This window comes from Syngnathoides biaculeatus, chromosome 5 (genome assembly GCF_019802595.1).
Source record: "Syngnathoides biaculeatus isolate LvHL_M chromosome 5, ASM1980259v1, whole genome shotgun sequence".
Classification (NCBI taxonomy): domain Eukaryota; kingdom Metazoa; phylum Chordata; class Actinopteri; order Syngnathiformes; family Syngnathidae; genus Syngnathoides; species Syngnathoides biaculeatus.
Genome location: NC_084644.1, coordinates 32,074,522 through 32,091,996, shown reverse-complemented (window position 1 = coordinate 32,091,996; position 17,475 = coordinate 32,074,522). Strand labels below are relative to the sequence as shown.

The 17,475-nt window shown below is 43.4% G+C and overlaps 1 protein-coding gene across 8 annotated transcripts in view; it reads right to left on the bottom strand.

Moving 5' to 3' along the window:
- Nucleotides 1-17,475, bottom strand: part of chd4b (chromodomain helicase DNA binding protein 4b) — a 27,762-nt gene extending 10,287 nt beyond the window's left edge. For 3 of the 8 annotated variants that reach the window (XM_061819678.1, XM_061819677.1, XM_061819680.1), the window contains exons 1-30: nucleotides 17,206-17,475; nucleotides 16,828-17,062; nucleotides 16,205-16,332; nucleotides 15,153-15,410; nucleotides 14,947-15,062; nucleotides 14,001-14,100; nucleotides 13,714-13,915; nucleotides 13,031-13,146; nucleotides 12,825-12,948; nucleotides 11,087-11,259; nucleotides 10,152-10,397; nucleotides 9,878-10,081; nucleotides 9,282-9,493; nucleotides 8,366-8,497; nucleotides 8,188-8,287; nucleotides 7,865-8,056; nucleotides 7,081-7,281; nucleotides 6,830-6,967; nucleotides 6,110-6,231; nucleotides 5,840-6,013; nucleotides 5,595-5,736; nucleotides 5,260-5,509; nucleotides 5,049-5,173; nucleotides 3,608-3,700; nucleotides 3,383-3,524; nucleotides 2,623-2,792; nucleotides 2,349-2,538; nucleotides 1,538-1,624; nucleotides 735-826; nucleotides 513-646 (exon numbers count right to left, since the gene is read on the bottom strand). In XM_061819678.1, the coding sequence (XP_061675662.1) occupies nucleotides 513-646; nucleotides 735-826; nucleotides 1,538-1,624; nucleotides 2,349-2,538; nucleotides 2,623-2,792; nucleotides 3,383-3,524; nucleotides 3,608-3,700; nucleotides 5,049-5,173; nucleotides 5,260-5,509; nucleotides 5,595-5,736; nucleotides 5,840-6,013; nucleotides 6,110-6,231; nucleotides 6,830-6,967; nucleotides 7,081-7,281; nucleotides 7,865-8,056; nucleotides 8,188-8,287; nucleotides 8,366-8,497; nucleotides 9,282-9,493; nucleotides 9,878-10,081; nucleotides 10,152-10,397; nucleotides 11,087-11,259; nucleotides 12,825-12,948; nucleotides 13,031-13,146; nucleotides 13,714-13,915; nucleotides 14,001-14,100; nucleotides 14,947-15,062; nucleotides 15,153-15,410; nucleotides 16,205-16,332; nucleotides 16,828-16,891 (4,427 nt within the window). In that variant the 5' untranslated portion in view covers nucleotides 16,892-17,062; nucleotides 17,206-17,475. The remainder of the gene's footprint in view (nucleotides 1-512; nucleotides 647-734; nucleotides 827-1,537; nucleotides 1,625-2,348; nucleotides 2,539-2,622; nucleotides 2,793-3,382; nucleotides 3,525-3,607; nucleotides 3,701-5,048; nucleotides 5,174-5,259; nucleotides 5,510-5,594; nucleotides 5,737-5,839; nucleotides 6,014-6,109; nucleotides 6,232-6,829; nucleotides 6,968-7,080; nucleotides 7,282-7,864; nucleotides 8,057-8,187; nucleotides 8,288-8,365; nucleotides 8,498-9,281; nucleotides 9,494-9,877; nucleotides 10,082-10,151; nucleotides 10,398-11,086; nucleotides 11,260-12,824; nucleotides 12,949-13,030; nucleotides 13,147-13,713; nucleotides 13,916-14,000; nucleotides 14,101-14,946; nucleotides 15,063-15,152; nucleotides 15,411-16,204; nucleotides 16,333-16,827; nucleotides 17,063-17,205) is intronic. The other 5 variants (XM_061819675.1, XM_061819682.1, XM_061819676.1 and 2 more) reach the window with 3 other exon arrangements.

Below are 17,475 nucleotides of genomic sequence, written 5' to 3'. Positions count from 1 at the left end.
GTATTTAAATCTTTATACTTACATTTTTAAAATTTTAAATGAATGCAAACCTTTGATTGACAATGTCATACTTTGCTTTTATCTCGTCCATTGCATGCTAAATGAGGGGTTTTGAAGGACAGAGCAGTAGACAGGGAGCTATTTTTAAAGAGGAAGTACAATTTTAGATTTTGAATAAAATTAATCTTAATTCCAGAGAATTTATTTTATGTCAGTACTTCATCAACAACTACAGCAGAAACAAAGGGCTGGACATAAATACAAATGGAATAACAATTGAATATAATTTAGAAACAATAGTGACGGACAGGAGGCATACATATTGTAATGTGAAGAACACTTTGTAACGTTTTTGTTTGGTGACCTGCTGTAAGATTTTTTTTCCTGATGTGAAGTCTGTGCCCTTGGGTCAGTCAAATTTGGGAAATACTGTGTATAAAAAATATGCTAAACAGAAAGCCGAGGTGCATGATTGAATAGCAATCAGTGAGGGACAAAAATTGTATCCTCACTTGAATTCCTTCTCCAACTTCCCTCGAAGGTCCCTGACAAGCCACTGGTTGGTGAATGCATCCTGGGGAGGCATCCCGTAACGCATGACTGCATTTAGGAAAGCCTTCCTCTGCCGTGCATTGAAGCCCAGAACCTGACATGCAAGTTGACGGAAATACCTCAAGTAAGAAGTCGGACGAAAACAAACAAAAGCAAAGTCAAACAGATGTAAACTCACTCACCTCGATGTTCCCGCCCACTCGTGCAAGGAGTGGAGGCAGAGGCTTGTCCCTGTCGTTTCTTAACCCTTTGCGGTTCGGCCTGCGGGCGTTTGCTGCGGCGGGACAAACAGTCAGACTATGTCATTTGACTCAAACATTGAAATACTTGTGAAGGAACCTGAGGTGTGTTCATATGGGATGTTATTGTACCAGCATTTCCACTGGAATGAAATTCTGTATGTACGATAACGGCAACCTCGTGTTGAATGTGCCCCTCTCTTTCTCTCGGTCTCTCCATATTTTACACACAATATAGTGGCCATTTGAACCACAAATGCTTTCAGATCACTTCTAACTGAAAGCAGAATCTTTTTAATAAAATTTCAGAAACAGAGACATCCCTGATTAAGGGGAACGATGGTTACAGCGGTTACAAAATACTGTATAACAATTGGAAAAATAAACAAATCGCTAATAGTTAAAGTGCACGCAGAATAAACAAACTCAACTTGAATACAATGAACATTTACTCTTTAAAACGCAGGCCATGAGGAGGATGTACGCATCTAGCGTTTTCTGTCCCTATTTCAGTTCATTTTACTCTCTTCGCTCTCCTACTTGCTCTCCCTCCGTTTGTCTTTTTTTTTTTTTTGGCGCACCGACCAGATGACGCACGGACACTTTCTGTTCTTGTTTAGGCTGAACTTGTGACCCTTGTAGCATTGGTCTGAAATGGAATGCACATCGGCGAGGTTGAAGTTTGTTCGCAAGGGAAAAAAAGTGCATTTTGAAGGTGCCCCATTAGAAATGTTGTTAAGGGGTACCTTCAGCACGTTCATCAAAGTCCTCGTCGCCCTCCTCCGATGCCACCGAGTAATCAGACTGGTTGTCGGATTGATCCTCTTGCCAGTCTGGGGGGGGAAGGAGCAAAAAGAAAGCCTTCCTTAACTCTTGGACAAAAGTAATCACTATTCAAGATGAATGTTCTCTAAAAGAAGGACTAAAACGTTTCTTTTTAGCAAGATCCATTTCCTCTACTTTTTTAAACAGTGATAAAGAAATAGCAGACTTATTTCAATTTGAAAAAGTTTTAGCTTTAAAATTGCACATACCTTTTGAGTAAGATGAGTATTCAATTAAGCTGAATCTAAAACACCAAATAAACACACATTTCATGCCATACATATGGAAAGACCCCTGAGCCTTTATTCCACATCCGTTATATATACTTTAGTGTCCATGTACTAGTAGTACAGTATGCTTTGTCATCACTAGTGAAAAAATTCAGTGCATTAGTAGGACAACTACATGTTACTGTGAGGCAATACTTACTACTACTTGTACTACCAGTGAAGTACTAAATATTCACTAGACTTTTTAATGTTGCTCGTAGTACGAGAGCTACAGAGTTGCCAGTCCAATTTTTTTGCCTCACTATCCCACCACTGTGCTCAATAGTCTTGCTCGTGAGGACAGAGTGGATATCATCACATGAACCTTTAACTGGATATTAAAGATATGGAATAAATGCTGAAAGGGCTTGCCAGACATGCACTCACTGTCCAATACGAGACAACACCAATGACACCACAAGCACAGAACAGAAAAAAGAGGTTGCATTATATGTTTCTGTACCCTGTCTTATACCTCGGTCCTCCTGGGAACCGTCATTGTAGTTAACCGGCTTTCGAGTTCTTTTGCCTTTGCCCAGATTGCGGGCCAGATCCTCTTGCTGCTGCTCATAGTGATGACGAAGCAGCTTCTCCCAGTAATCTGGGTCCACGCTTTCCTCCTGCTTGATCACCTCTCGCTCCACTTCCTCCTCCTGAAAGGGAACAATGATCAACATTTTGGTGCCAATCGCTCGCCCGCCCCACCATCTCGTTTTCTACTGCCCATGACTGCGTACCTCGTCATCCTCATCTTTAACCACGTATTGGGCAACTTTGAAGGAGCTGAGGTATTCGTTCATGCTCTGAATCTCGGTGTCGTCGGTGGCATCCTGGTTCCGGTCCAGCAAACGATCGATGGCTTGATCATCGTAGTGGATCACACTGCTGTCGTCCTCCTTGTTGTCCCCTAGAAGCAAGATAAATTTAAACATTTGGTAGAAAATGCATCATCACCACTGCCTAATTGTCTAAAAAAAATGATTTTCCTTTATTAACTAGAATTGATAATGTGCTATGACAAAAAACATAGAGCATATTTAGCATTTTTCATACAGGTATTTTTTTAAACATCTACTTATTGTATACTTACCTGTGTTTGTCACATATCAAATGATTTGTTATACTTACCATAAACATTTATATCTATAAAGTCAGCTCTTCACTCAAATAGCTATTTGTGGTGAAGAAAAAAAAAAAGATTCATACATTTTCCATAATTTCAAACAAATGGGGTCCAGAATACTGTCAAAAATACTGCTTTAATGATAATGTCCTTTTGTTACTTAAATTTAAATATTTCTGTGTCGATTAAAACGGGGCAATATTATCTTAATACATATTATGATGTTCCTAATAAAGAGCCCAGGGCCAGGGAACCTTTATTTATGTTCTGTAATATCTAGCAGCTCCAAACCTTGTTCACCATTAAGCACAACTATTACTGGTCTAACAATAACACTAAACATGCTAAGATGGTAAACGATAAATGTCACCAACCTTCTCCAACTTCATCCTTAAACAATTCCTCAGTTCCAAATTTGAGGATATCATCGAGCTCCTGCTTAGACATGGAACCGGTCTTCGAGCCAAGGCCGGGTCGCACAACCAAATGAGTGAGCATCATCTTTTTCTTTGCAACCTGATAAAGTGGCAGACAAAAGAGCAGTCAGAAGACTGAACAGTAAATAAGGACTTGAGATTTGTTTTTCTTTGCTCCTCTACCTGTGTGATTCTCTCTTCCACAGATGCTTTGGTCACAAACCGATAGATCATCACCTTCCTATTCTGGCCAATACGATGAGCTCTGCTGAATGCCTACAACACAAAAACAATGAATTCATTTAATTGCCCATCACACATACAATGTTTTTTCTTGCCTAAAAGTGTGACATTGTAACTTGGAAGGCTAATGGAGAAATTCTCCAACACACTGTGCTTGAGCATTGTTTTTACAGTATAAACTGTCAATCCATTCCAACTCCTTTTCCAGTGAATGTTTTTTTTACATTCTTCAAACATATTTGAAGTCAATAAAACACTTTTTAAACACAGAATGAACGTATTCACTAAGATTAAGCAGCATGCATAAAATATAATAATACGTAGTGTAGTGTACTTCATGCATGAGCCTTTGAGTGTGCCTCGTGGTGTGGCGTGCAAATTTTGCGAGTTTCCCTCCAAGTGTCTGGAGCTGTGGCGAGAGCAGATTCGATGTGAGAGGGTTGACTGTTGACGAGGAGCTCAAACAGCTGAAAAGTATATCAGCAGCAGATCTCTACTTTTCATGGATTTTAATTCCCTAATGTAAGATTTCTTTAGTATTTACTCTTGTTTTATTGCAACGTGTAATCATTTTATTGTTATTTCCTACTTATTCCAAGTCAGTTATACCTGGCAGTATTTCCTTATTAAAAATGCTTGTTCGTATAGTCCTCCCTGCTTACTTCACTTTGTGATCAAATTTTGGTTGGAAAACTGATATACCGCAATTTCTGGCCTATAAGCCGCGACTTTTTTACACGCTTTCAACCCTGCAGCTTATGTGGTGATGCAGGTCATTTGTGCATTTTTTTCTAACAGCCGCAAGGGGGCACTCGAGCAGAAATGGTAAGAGTGAGACCGGTGGAATATATGTGCCAAGGAAGTGACTTTTACCGGTCCGGCCCTGTTAGTGTTGCGCTAGCGTGTTGCTGCCATGTCTCAGTGATTTTTACAGGTATATTTTTTTTAACTGGCGCCATGCTAGCATGTTGCTGCTGTGTTACTTCTGCGTTTCAGTGATTTAGGTATGTTTTTTTTAACCAGCCCTGTTAGTGCTATGCTTCCGTGTTGCTACTGTGTAACTGCCGCGGCTGTTTTTTTTTTTTTTTAAAACAAGCCCTGTTTGTGCTACCGTGTTGTTGCTATGTTGAGCTAAGCTAAGGTATTAAAACTTTGATAACTCTGTGTACTGTCTTTCTTTCTAAATATCTCATGCTTCAATGTGGGTTTCAATGTGGGCAATTGCAACTTCCACACACGTGCGGCTTATATACCGTATGTACCAAATGGTATTTCCTTCACAAATGTACTGGGTGAGGCTAATAATCAGGTGCGCTCTGTAGGCCGTAAATTACGGTACAATTTAACTGATTGGAATAAGGTTGGCTTGGGTGTGTCATACCTGGATGTCATTGTGAGGGTTCCAGTCAGAGTCATATATGATAACAGTGTCCGCCGACGCAAGATTGATACCCAACCCCCCTGCTCGGGTGGAGAGGAGGAAAGCAAACTGGGGAGCACCAGGGGCTGTTGAAATGAAGACCGAACCACAAGATAAATAAATGCAAACTGCACAATTTGAGTAGCCAATAATCTGGGGGAGAAAGAGTTACCATTAAAGCGGTCAATGGCCTCCTGACGCATATTGCCGGTGACCCCACCGTCGATACGCTCATATTTGTAACCCTCGTTTTCCAGGAAATCCTCCAGCAGGTCAAGCATTTTGGTCATTTGGGAGAAAACCAGGACCCTATGACCTCCTTCCTTCAGTTTCTTCATCATTTTGTGCAAGAGCATCAGTTTGCCAGATGCCTTGGTCAGAGCCAAGCCCTCATACATCCCGTTCGGAAGTTTTGGAGCCTCCTGCGGAGAGGAAACATACGTGGATTAATGACACGTTCATGTTCAAACAGTTCCTGCAGCATTAAAGGATAGACACAGGTCGTACTGTAGCAGCAGCAGGAAAGAGGTACGGATGATTGCAGCACTTTTTCAAATCCATCACCACATTGAGAAGAGAGACTTGATTTCCTCCTCCCCGAGTGTTCAAAGCCTCAAAATTCCGTGTTAAAATGAATTTGTAGTATTTCCTAGATGTAATCAAGAAAAAAAAAATCATTTCCAGAAAGAACCATCAACGAGAAGAAAAAACAGAATAACGAATAATGATAGTCCAAATGATTTAATAATTACTTCTGCATTGGGCTAAGCTCCACCCTGACAATGAGTTCAGTCTTGGATGGCATGTGTTTGAAGACATCAGCCTTCAGCCTCCTGAGCATGTGCGGTCCGAGCATGTCGTGGAGCTTCTTGATCTGGTCCTCTTTGGCTATGTCGGCAAACTCCTCCAAGAACCCTTCCAAGTTGCTGCAGAGGAAGAGCAAAGAAAGAAAACGAGTGAAATGAAGCCGTGCGTGGGCGTTGCAACAGCACATGCAGCAGTCTCATAGCGAATGGACTGACTTGAATCTTTCTGGAGTGAGGAAGTTTAGCAAGTGGAAGAGCTCCTCCAGGTTGTTCTGAAGAGGAGTGCCAGTCAGCAGCAGCTTGTGTTGGAGTGGGTAATTGTTTAACACTCGGAAGAACTGACAAGGGCAAAGGGATCATTCAGTGGGTGAGGAGGAATAATAATATAAGGAAAAACATGTCGGTCATCATCACCAACGCTCGGAAAAGAACGTTCATTCACAGATTGCTTGAGGTATATTCACGTAATTTTAATACGATATGGCAAGCAAGCAGGCAACACAAATTCTGTCGCCAAGTAAGCTAGTGCTAGCACTAACAGTTGTAGGTAAACATGCTCACGTTCTGTCAAAACATGCTCATGTTCAGTCTATGCCAAGTAATTTAATTACAATAAAGTAATTTGATTACAATAAGTTAGCACCCATTATTTCTGTCACAGTGTAATGTTGGTTTGACCTGACTGTAAATCTCAATTTATGTCAGTGGCCAATTGTTGAATCCCCTTTAGAGTTCATCAATGTTTTACATTTTGTTGAAAAAAATGCTTGAAAGTACTTTTGAAGACAGTATATACAACAAGTATATAAAACAAAGGAACAAGTCGTTTAAAAAAACAAGACAGTGATCAGTTATCTTTTTTTTTTTTTAACTCACTGTGGGTGATCAGACCCAAAAATCCAATTATGCATAGCCTAGTAGAAATAATGTTCCCACCTTGGACTGGTTGTTCTTCAGCCTGTGCGCCTCATCCACAACCAGACAGGCCCATTCAATGGAGCCCAGCACAGCCTGGTCAATGGTAATCAACTCATAGGATGTCAGCAAGACATGGAACTTGACAGTTGAGTCTTTCTGTAAAGCGGATATTATTGTGGACAGGGAGAAAGAGGACGCTTTAAGCCTGAAAACCACAGGACATATTTTCAATATGACATTGTTACATATTGTTATTGTTTCATTCTCACCTTCATTTTGGATGCCTTTTTCCCACCTCGGATGGCATTCCCTTCGAACGAGAACTCGTTCTCTCGAATGACAGCCCTGCTGTCTTTGTCACCGACATATGTGACGACATACATGTCTGGGGCCCACATCTCAAACTCTCTCTCCCAGTTGATGATGGTGGACAAAGGTGCACTAACCAGGAAGGGACCTTTGGAGTGACCCTGAGGGGAGGGGGGGGGGGGGAAGCATGGTATCAACAGTTTAAATTTCACGTCCAAATAAATGTCTTGCCCTGCCTTTAGGATAAAGCTCCTAACTGAGAGCCCCTCCCCTTTAATGGGCAATGGTACTGTGTGTCCCATGTCTGACACCACCGTCACTGGTACTGACTGACAGAGGTTAGACTGGACAAAATAAAACAAATACTGTGCAGTGGAGCCTTGACATAAGAATTTGAATAGTTCCATGATCAAATTCGTAATAACAATATTCCCCAATGAGATAAACTGAAATGCTATCAAGGTTTTGGCCTATTGCGGAGGCTTGCAACTGTTGTTATCTTGAATTAGTGTGTTTGACTGCATTTAGCAATCAATAAATGGATGAAAGTGCTTCGGTGAGTGTCTGTCTCCTATTTTTTCACTTTATTCATGCGGCTGCATATCTCAAACTCGACCGTGAATACAACTTTGCCAACAGAAAGTAAAAAAATGACGAAGCAACAGCTCATAACGCTGAAAACTTGTAAGTTGGGCCACTCATAAGTCAAGTTTCCACCGACTAATGATAATTTTGTCTCCTCACCTCCTTGTAGAGAGAGTAGAGAAAGACAGCGGTCTGGACAGTCTTGCCTAAGCCCATTTCATCGGCAAGGATAGTGTCGGTGGCCTGTGCCCAAGAAAACCTCAGCCAGTTCAAGCCTTCCAACTGGTAGGGGTGAAGAGTGCCCCCTGTGCTGTCCAGGTAGTCAGGTTGACGATCAAACTTGATGGTGGGCTGTAAGAGGAAACCAAGAGAATAACCAAAGACACTAAAATTCACCTTCCTCATTTCTCACTTCACAATATTTCATTGTAGTTTAGGCCTCAAGAAAAATTTGTTTTGGTCGGAAAGGTTGAAAAACTTACGTCCACTACTGGATTAGCAGGTGGACGTTCCGCCTTCTTAACTTTGACAGGCTTCTTCAGCTTCTTACCAGGTCTGCCCTCATCACCGATCATCAACTCTCTAATTTGTTTGAAAAAAGCTGGTTGAATGGGACTTATTTCTATTGAAAAGAGGACTCGAGTGTAAACCTCTGCACACCTGTGATTCCAGTAGGTTTGCTTGTAAAGGTCAAATTCTGGAATGTCCATGTCTTCGCTCTCCCATGTCGATTGGTCGTAGGCCAGGTCTCGCCACTTGATCAAGTAGTGTACGTTGCCCTTCCTGTCCACACTGAAATGAAAACAGAAAAATCATGCGTGCGCTAATAAGAGTGGCAATGATATCAGGTAAAGCACTTGGTGGATTTCACCATTGTATTTTTTTAGTTCTGTGATCCCATTACAGGTCTTGTATTTTATTTGTATAGCTAGAGGAGGTAAGTCATCTATAGCAAGACGAAGTAAGTATTATTGAACTGAGTGCATAAAATCGAGGCAGGTGTACACGTCATCTCTGGTTTTGGAACGTTATTTTTGTTTTCACTCACTAAAAAAAATCCTTGGTCTAAGTTTGGTAAAAATTCTAAAATCAAATATTTGTAGCGGTTTTATGACAATTTTAAACTAAACTAAATTTATTTTACTTCTGAGCCAGTAAAAATACACTTTGTAAAGGGGATATTTTACACCAGTTTAATACTCAGCCCAGCACATTTCAAGCTATTGCCAGCATCGGGCCAAAAACTGGCATGTCCAAATTAGTTCAATTTCTTATTTAGTCACAAATCGATAATATTGGTCAGTTATTTAATGTATAATTAATATAAAGTGTTGAAACTGGTCTGCTCACTTTGATGACGCTACAAAAAGTTGTTGGTTTTTTTTTTGTTTCTTGAAAAAGTGATGATTTTGGCAGTACAGGGATTCAGCTCAACGCTTAACTGTATTAAAATGAGGCCATCACACTTTAAAATTTGGAGTAAAATGTAGTAATAATAAAATAAAATAAAAATACAGGATTAAAAAGACTTTTTGCATTCTTAGGTGATCAACATTTAAAAGCACTGAGTGTTCACCTGTGGTTTAGGATGCGGTGTATCATCAGCCACTCCATCTTGACTCCGAAGCGGTAGAATTCTGCCTCCATATGGATGAAGAGCGGATCCTTGTTCTTCCTCTTGGTGCTCTTGTCGTCGTCGCCCTCGCCACCGAAGTCTACGGGCGGTGGTTCGTCCATGTCGGTTTTCCTCTGGTAGTTGCGGAACATCACCTGGCAGTTCAGCTCCAACTGGTGACCACAGGTTGGGAGGGTGATAAAACAGTCTGCAGGTTCAGTAATGACAAGATTCTCTAATTAAGTGATTCTCAACCAGTGTGCCGAGGAACAGTACTGTACCATGAGCACTCTTTAGGTGTGCCATGGGAAATAAAATTGCTCAAAAAATAATTTCTGTACAAGGACTTTTTATAATGGATAGGCCTAGTGACAGCCAGAAAAAAATAAATGCTCTTCTGTTAGATGGCAGGAAGTACATACAGGAATTAATGTATCCACTTTTTGTGACATTTTTGTTTGTTGGTGTGCCGTGGGATTTTTCAATTGTAAAATATATGCCTGGGTGGCATAAAGGTTGGAAATCACTGGTCTAACACAATTGGGCTAGGCATGCACCTGTAGCTCAAGCACCCAGGAGCAGTGCCAGTAGGACATATTGCACCATTTTACAAAGAACTCCCTCTCCCTGCGGCCAACCAAGGGTGGGGGATCAGGTGCGTCAGCAGGCAGATCAGCAGGCCGTGGGACAGGAGTGGGGGCTGGCAGATCTCCCCAACGCCATGTTAAAACCTTCTGGACTTTACCCTTCATTGGTGGACACTGCCAAGAAGTGGATAGAAAGTCAGTGTTGCTTTTGTCAATGCTAATCAGGAGATCCTTTATTCCGTACCTTGCAGCGGGGGCAGATCCACTCGCCGTTGGGGATTTCGGGGAGAGGCGGGTTGAGACAGTGGATGTGGTAGGACGAGGGGCAAGTGTCGCAGCAAAGGAGCTCCCCTCCGTCCTTGCAGACCCTGCAGTACTCAATGTGGTGATCATCCTCTTCTTCGGCGCCGTCATCCTGTCTGTCGTCCTCGTCTTCCACTTCGGCGTCGGAGAGGTCTTCCCTGGCCTCCCATTGGATGCCCTCTTTCTCCTGGTGTCAGAATCAAAGGTAGATGTGGAGGGTCATGAGTGAGAAGTCACTTCTTATTGGCAATTAGTTAGTTAGGTAGGTAGGTTGGTAGGAAGATAAGTAGGTAGTAGGGCTGGACGTTTAGCGGATGTGATAAATATTCCAGTCAATCGCAGTGATCAGATGTGTGCCTGTTTCCTCGATCAAACATGGATGAAATGTGTGTGACAACTGCCAATCACAGGTGACCTTTTCCTCTTGCACTTCCATTTGCAAGTTGTGGAAGTAAGCAGAAACCCTACTTCCTTAACTCGCCTGCTCCATAGTGAGACACCCTGTCTGATTCAGCTATCCTCCTACGGAGCGCGTCAGCCCGTTACTCACTGCTCCCAGCTCATTTACATGCCGCTACATACGTGCTAATGCTAAATAGCATTTGCAGTTCAGCCACCGGACGCAAACAAAGCAGCCCGAGTCATCTGTCATACTGTTTCAAATATTACCCATGAGGGCGTGTTGTTGTCTGCAAAAGATGATCAGATTATTGCTGCTGTATGCACATTTTAATGTACCTTCATCATTCACATTTGACTGTACCAGCTACTTCAAGGACATTCAAGGGGTTTCTCCTTCTAGTCTCTCCTTCAAATGGCTTGTTTGCATGTCACATTGGGACTTGGCGTAAAGCGGGCTGAAGCGGCTGTACTCACGCAGTGTGGGCAGCTCCACTTGCCCTCCGGTGCCTTCTCCATGTCGGGGTCCAAGCACACCATGTGATAAGCTCTGGGACAGGTGTCACACAGAATGATCTCTCCTCCCTGCTGGCACACCTCACAGTAGTCCTGGTGGTCCGTCTCGTAGCCGTCACCATCCTCCGCCTCCACTGGGAGAGGAAATGAGGGGGACACGTGACCTGGGATTGTGAGTCTAGAACAGGGGTGAGCAAATTACGGGCCGTGGGCCACATCTGACCCGTTGACCATCTCAATCCGGCCAGCCAAAGATTGGTAGAGAATTGCCCAAATCATGCTAACATCATGACTACATTCATTTGACCTTGTCTGCAATAATGGAGTGCTTCCACCAGCTAGTGCAGTAGTTACGGGAGTACATTGAGTGGAGTTGGGCTGTTCTGTGTATACTGAGCTACAACGCTAAACCCTTCTTCAACCAGGAGTGGACCAAAACATCCAATTCAACAGTGAGGGTTGAATGGCAACTTAGCCCAGGAGCACAAACAGTCAACAGTTGCCTCTGTGTTATTGTTTCTCAAAATGTCAAATTATTGCTTTTTCACAAGGGTACGTCCTTCGGCCATTTTGCATCATTTGACCAATTTCAAAGGCTGTGTAATAGACTAAATAAGGAATGAAAGGGATTGGGAGGTGATTGTTGAGTCTAAGATGCACAGTGACAAAGCAATATCATAAAACTGCGAAGAAAGTCACAATTTCACTATCACCAAACCATTTGTTATTTTCCTTCGTAAAAACTGTATTTAGTTGTTGTTACCTTTTTTTTATTTACATACAAATTATAGTTTTACTGGTGTGGTTACTGCATAGTACAATGTGGGTCATACCAAAGTGTGTCATAAATTGGTCCTGGAGTTTAAGGAGTGTCTCACTGAAGGACTTAGAATACTTAAATAATATTTATAATTAAAAGTGATAACTTTCAACTTCATTGTAGTCCTGCCTGTGAGCTGGTTTGACGCGCTGCACGGTTGACGTCACATAAGTAACTATCAAACCCCCGCTCATTTTAACGTTTATGTACCATAATTCCCAGCCTACAAAGCGCACCTGGTTATATGCCTCACCCAGTACATTTGTATAGGAAAGACGATTTGGTACGTACATGGGCCGCAGCTGTATAAAAGCAGCAGGTGCCTACATTGAAATCCACATTGAATTACGAGATATTTACAAAGAAAGACGATACACAGAGACTTTAACGCTACCACTCCCTTGCTAATGCTAACGCTACCGCCGCGCTAACAGGTCCGGTTAAAAAAAAAAAAAAAAAAAAAAAAAAAACACACTGGTAAAAATCATTGAGACATGATAGTAACACTCTAGCGCAGTGCTAGCAGGGCCGGACTGGTAAAAGTCACTTCCCCGGTACATATATTCCACGGGTCTCACTCTTACCTTTTCCGCTCAAGTGCCCCTTTCCGGTCGTTAGAAAAAATGCAAAAATTAGCAGCATTACCGCATAAACCGCAGGGTTGAAAGAGTGTGAAAAAAGCCACGGCTTATAGAACGGAAATTATGGTACACGGACGGAGGCCCACACATATTTTTTCGGTTTATTTTTTTTTAAATCAAAGCATCTGGTTCTCTCTTGGCCCGTCTGTCAAATTTTAAAAGTCAATGTGGCCCCTGAGCCAAAACGTTTGCCCACCACTGGTCTAGAACGAAAGACAAAAAAAGTTTCACGACGCACCTTTCTTCTTTTTCTTTGCACTCTTGGATTTCTTCTTGTTGCGGTTGCTGCGGTTTGAGCCCTCTGACACGGAAAAGGTGCTTTCATCAAAATCACTGTCCGCGTCTGGCTCATCCTCGTCGCTCTGATAGGAAGAGCAGCGACACATTCAAAGGGTGACAATGTCGGAAAAAGACAGAAAACACAAAAGTGGGATAACATCTTACAGAGGAGCGCTTCCTCTTGCTGTTCAGGCCTCCCAGTTTGATCTTCAGTGGAGCCACCTTCTTGGGTTTGGGTTTTGGTGGAACTTTAGGCTTGGACTTTTTACGAGCATTGGGGCCTGACATAGAAATGAAGAAAGGTTGGTTGCGTCATACAAACAACAAACGGGAGCTGTGTTCAGGAATTACTCCTCATCCACTTTCACTTTACCCTCTTCACCAGTAGTTTGTGCTACACCGCGGAAGTTTGACACGGCAAATCATCATGTGCATCAGAAAGAAAAAAAAATTTTTTGATCACAATTATTTGTAATTTTGTACTTAAGAGTTGAATACTCATAATGGTATTGATCTGGGAAAAAAGTGGTATCCAAGATTCCAACTTTTCAGCAACAGTAAAACTAACATAATACGGTCACCCAGAAGGAAGGTGCTGTCAGCCAAAGCTCATTACCAAACACTCACACAGATTCTGATATCACCTCCCAAAAGACTCATGCATGGACCTACATAATGAGTTTGCGATTTTGTAGTACTGTTAGAATGTGCAGTGAGTACAAATTTCACCCATAGAGTGCCCTCAATGTATCCTATAATATATCTTAGGTGATTAGAGAAGAGAGAATGAGTGAATGATTCCGAACACATCCCAGGTTGTTTTCTCATTTGCCCGTTCGTCTAGTCACCTTTGCCTTCTTTGGTTTTAGCCTTGCGGAGAGGTGGCACAGGCGGTGGCACAGGAGCAGCAGGAGTGGTCTGAGCAGCGGCGGCTGGAGTTGGGGGTGCGTTACTGCCATTGGACCCCCCGTCTGTCCCGGCCACCACCATGTTCTCCACCGCCGCAGCCACGTTGGCGGCTGCCAGGGCAGCGTTGGCGGTCGCTGAGCCCTGCAAGGGTGACATCCAGTCAGAAACGTCTTCTATGTGAGGAGTGCTCCATTCAGCTGCCATTTTAATCGATTCAGTGTAGTACCTTATGAGGGTTATTTGTACTAAATTCTCTCCACTTGGCCATCATTAAAGTCATCATCTTGGACACTGCAATTTTGGGGTTCTTGGCTGCAATCAAGGGCCTGAAGAGGGCAATAAATGTCATGCTGGAACAACTGGCCACAATATTAGCAACAGCTGATGAGCTCAAATCGGGTAACAAAGATTCTGCCCTTACCAGCTTTCATTGACACGGTGACATAGTGTGTGTTATAATAATGGTGAAAAACTGCACGGCATCATTTTAAAAGTTGTTTCGAATAATTTTTTTAGAGTAAAACAATAGCAAAAAAGCAAAGGTTTCTGTTGCCGATACAGTCCTTACAATAGTTCAGTGTCATTTACAAAATAAATTGGATAATCCAGAGCAGGGGTTACCACACTTTGATCTACTTTTCAAGCAGCCCGACAGACGATAAATAGGAAATGCGCCTTTATGTGCACATCTGCAGTGACACATCTCAGAAGAGGCCAGGATTGGCAAAACTGACTGTCAAAATATTGGGCACACCTGAATCAAGAGACGAAATGGATGATAAGTCTTTTTTTTTTGGGCACACAGTCACGCTATCGACCAAAACTGCCTCGCCAATCAACTGGTCGATCGACGCATTGAAGAGTCTTTAATTAACCTGAAATTAAATTGGGACCCAGAATATACCTACACATACTCCACAAAGGTGAGATTCCAACCCACTGCCACTTTCCGCTTTGCGAGCAAGCCGCTCTAAACGCAAGTTCTGCTTATTCAAACTGATTTTGGGAGAGAGACGGTATTACACCCTGAACTAGTAGCCAACTAATCAGAGGGCACATATACACAAGCATTCACACAAGAGCTGGGATTCTAATCCCAAACATCAGACAGATTTCCGCTATGAAAGTAGATGCCAGTGCTGCCAGTGTTCATGTTCATAACCTTTACACACCTGACAAATTGGCTGAAGGCCTTGTAGTTGGTGAGGGAGTTGTAGTCTTCCTGAGTAAAGATGTGGTCGATGTCTTTCATGCCCCACGCCTCCAGCATCTGGGAGGAGCTTTTCGGCTGACAGGACAAGAGAGGCAAAGCCGTACAGTAATCCAAGTGAGAATGAACCCCCTGATGCCAACCTGCATGTAACGATGCACAATTTACCTGACAGTCGTCGTCATCGTCGTCGTCGTCTTCATCATCCGGCTCCGGATCTTTGCGTTTGCTCTTCGAGCCGGACGAGCCCCCTTTCTCCGCAGCCATGCTTGATTTCTTCTTGTCTTTGGTCGAGCTGGAGCGCTTTTTCTTTTTCCTCCCCGGGGCGTAATCACTGCCGTCGCTGTCCGAGCGCAGGCCTCCCTCATCTGGGTCCCTCTCGCCTGCCTCCCCAATAAGGTGCTCTGGGGAGCTCAGGGGCAACTCCTGTTTGTGTTGAAACGCCATTAAAAAAATTGTGGCAATTGCCAATAAGTGTATACAAACACAACTATGAAATAAGGTACACAAGCTAAGGAGAAGTAGAAATGTGCCTTTACAGGTTTTCAGTGGCACAGCAAGGTGGTGACTGGTTAGCATATCAGCCTCACAGTTTTGAGCACCCACGTTTAAATCCGGCTTTAGCTGTGTGGAGTTTGCATGTACTCCCTGTGCCTGCGTGACTTTTCTTTGGGTACCCCAGTTTCCTCCCATATTCTAAAATATGCATAGTACATTAATGAATACGCTAAACTTCCAGTAGGTGTGAATGGATAGAAAATGGTTGGACCCCCAAGGAACTTTTTTTTTAAACAATATACTTTGTGTTTATTTAATCTAATCATTTGATAAAATTGTCATCAGGGTGGCCAGACACAATGGCATTGTGGGGAATCATGTTTAGTAATAATTTCCAAATATTTGTCTTCATTTGCTTTGCGCTTACGATACATTTGTAAAATTTATGTTACATGGTGTATATTGGCAGTGATTCATCTTTAGTGAACTATAATTACCTAAGGATAATTCGTGAGTTATTGTAATTCTGACTAGAGCTATTTCTTTGAATCATTATTCGGTACTTTTGCATCCCAATTCCTTTACATTTGGTAATGTACCGCAAGATCTTTCGAAAATGTCTTGTCTCAATAATGGTTGGGAAAACAATGCCCTTGTATTTCTGTTTATCCAACTTATGTGACTTGTGTGTGCATCATGAAGTCATGTGACATCCAACTCGCCTCTCTGACAGCCCTCTGCCTCTTGTTGCTTCTGTTCTCCCGGCTGCTCTTCTTAGCCTTCTTTTTCTTCTTGGACTTGGGCATGTCGTCCACGTCGGACATGACGTCCTCGGCCTCGTTCTCATCTGCTGCAGGTGACACTCAAAATGCTTGTCACTCTTTTCATGTACTCTCTATTATTGGGGGGGGCGGTGAGGGAGGGGGGGGGCACCGGCGCAGCCGCAGACATGCACGCCCCTGCAGGCTCGAGAGTGGAGGAAGGAGGGGGGAAGGAGGGGGAGTTGGGGGGCGCGTGCACAGTGACGTGCACGCACAAATCCGCGTGAACGCGTACTGTGTGGCACAAAACACTGGGGTTAAACAACTTGTGGGGGGTGGTTGTACAACTTTGATAGTCGGCAGTGGTCCCCCTCGTTAAAAGCGCGCCTCAAAAATTGTAAATAAGGAAAAGGGGGGGGGGGCACCTGCACGTTAAGTTAGCTTCACTAACCTATCGTGACCGAAGCGACGCGGAGCTAGCTCGGGCTAACGTTAGCCTCACTTTGAAGGCGACCCCCGCACACACCCGGTCAAACACAACAACAAAAAAAGAAGACGAAAGAGCGCCGAGGTTTGGAGCTCACCGTGGAGGAGCGAGTGCTCTTCGGCGGCTGCGAAGTCGTCCCTGTCATCGTCGCTGCCTGACATGTCTCCGGTGTTCCCCCACCGCCACCACCACTCCTCCTCGCGCGAATTAATCCCTCCTAAAGCTCTCGCTCCTCGGTCGGTTGACGAGGGAGGAGGGCAAAATGACGTGGACTTTGCTGGAGAGTGGACCGAGGTGGGTGTACTGTCCAGGGGGAAGGGAGTGGGCGGCTACTGAAAGAAAGGGGGTTAAAAAAAATGGCACTGTGTGTTTACAATATCAAACAAGTTGGCTAATTAGGTATGGACACAAACGCACTTGACACCCGCAACTTGGAACGCTGCAATGGAAAGTTGAAGAAGGAAACGGGGCCTACCTTGGCACCTTGGAAACTTGCTGTGAAGAGTGTGTGGTCCCAGGTCGCAAAGAGCTCTCGCTTCTGTTCTGTACGTATTACCACAACTCAGCTCCTTATTGCGTCCATTCATTCATTTAAAAAAAATGAAATAAAAACAAAAAAAACGAAAACACGGTCCAATGTCCTCTCCCCCAGCCTGGAGCTTAGCTAACATCCTCACGAGCACACAAAGGGGGCCAGACATCCCATAATAATCCCCCCCTCCCCTCCCACACGCGCGCAGGACTC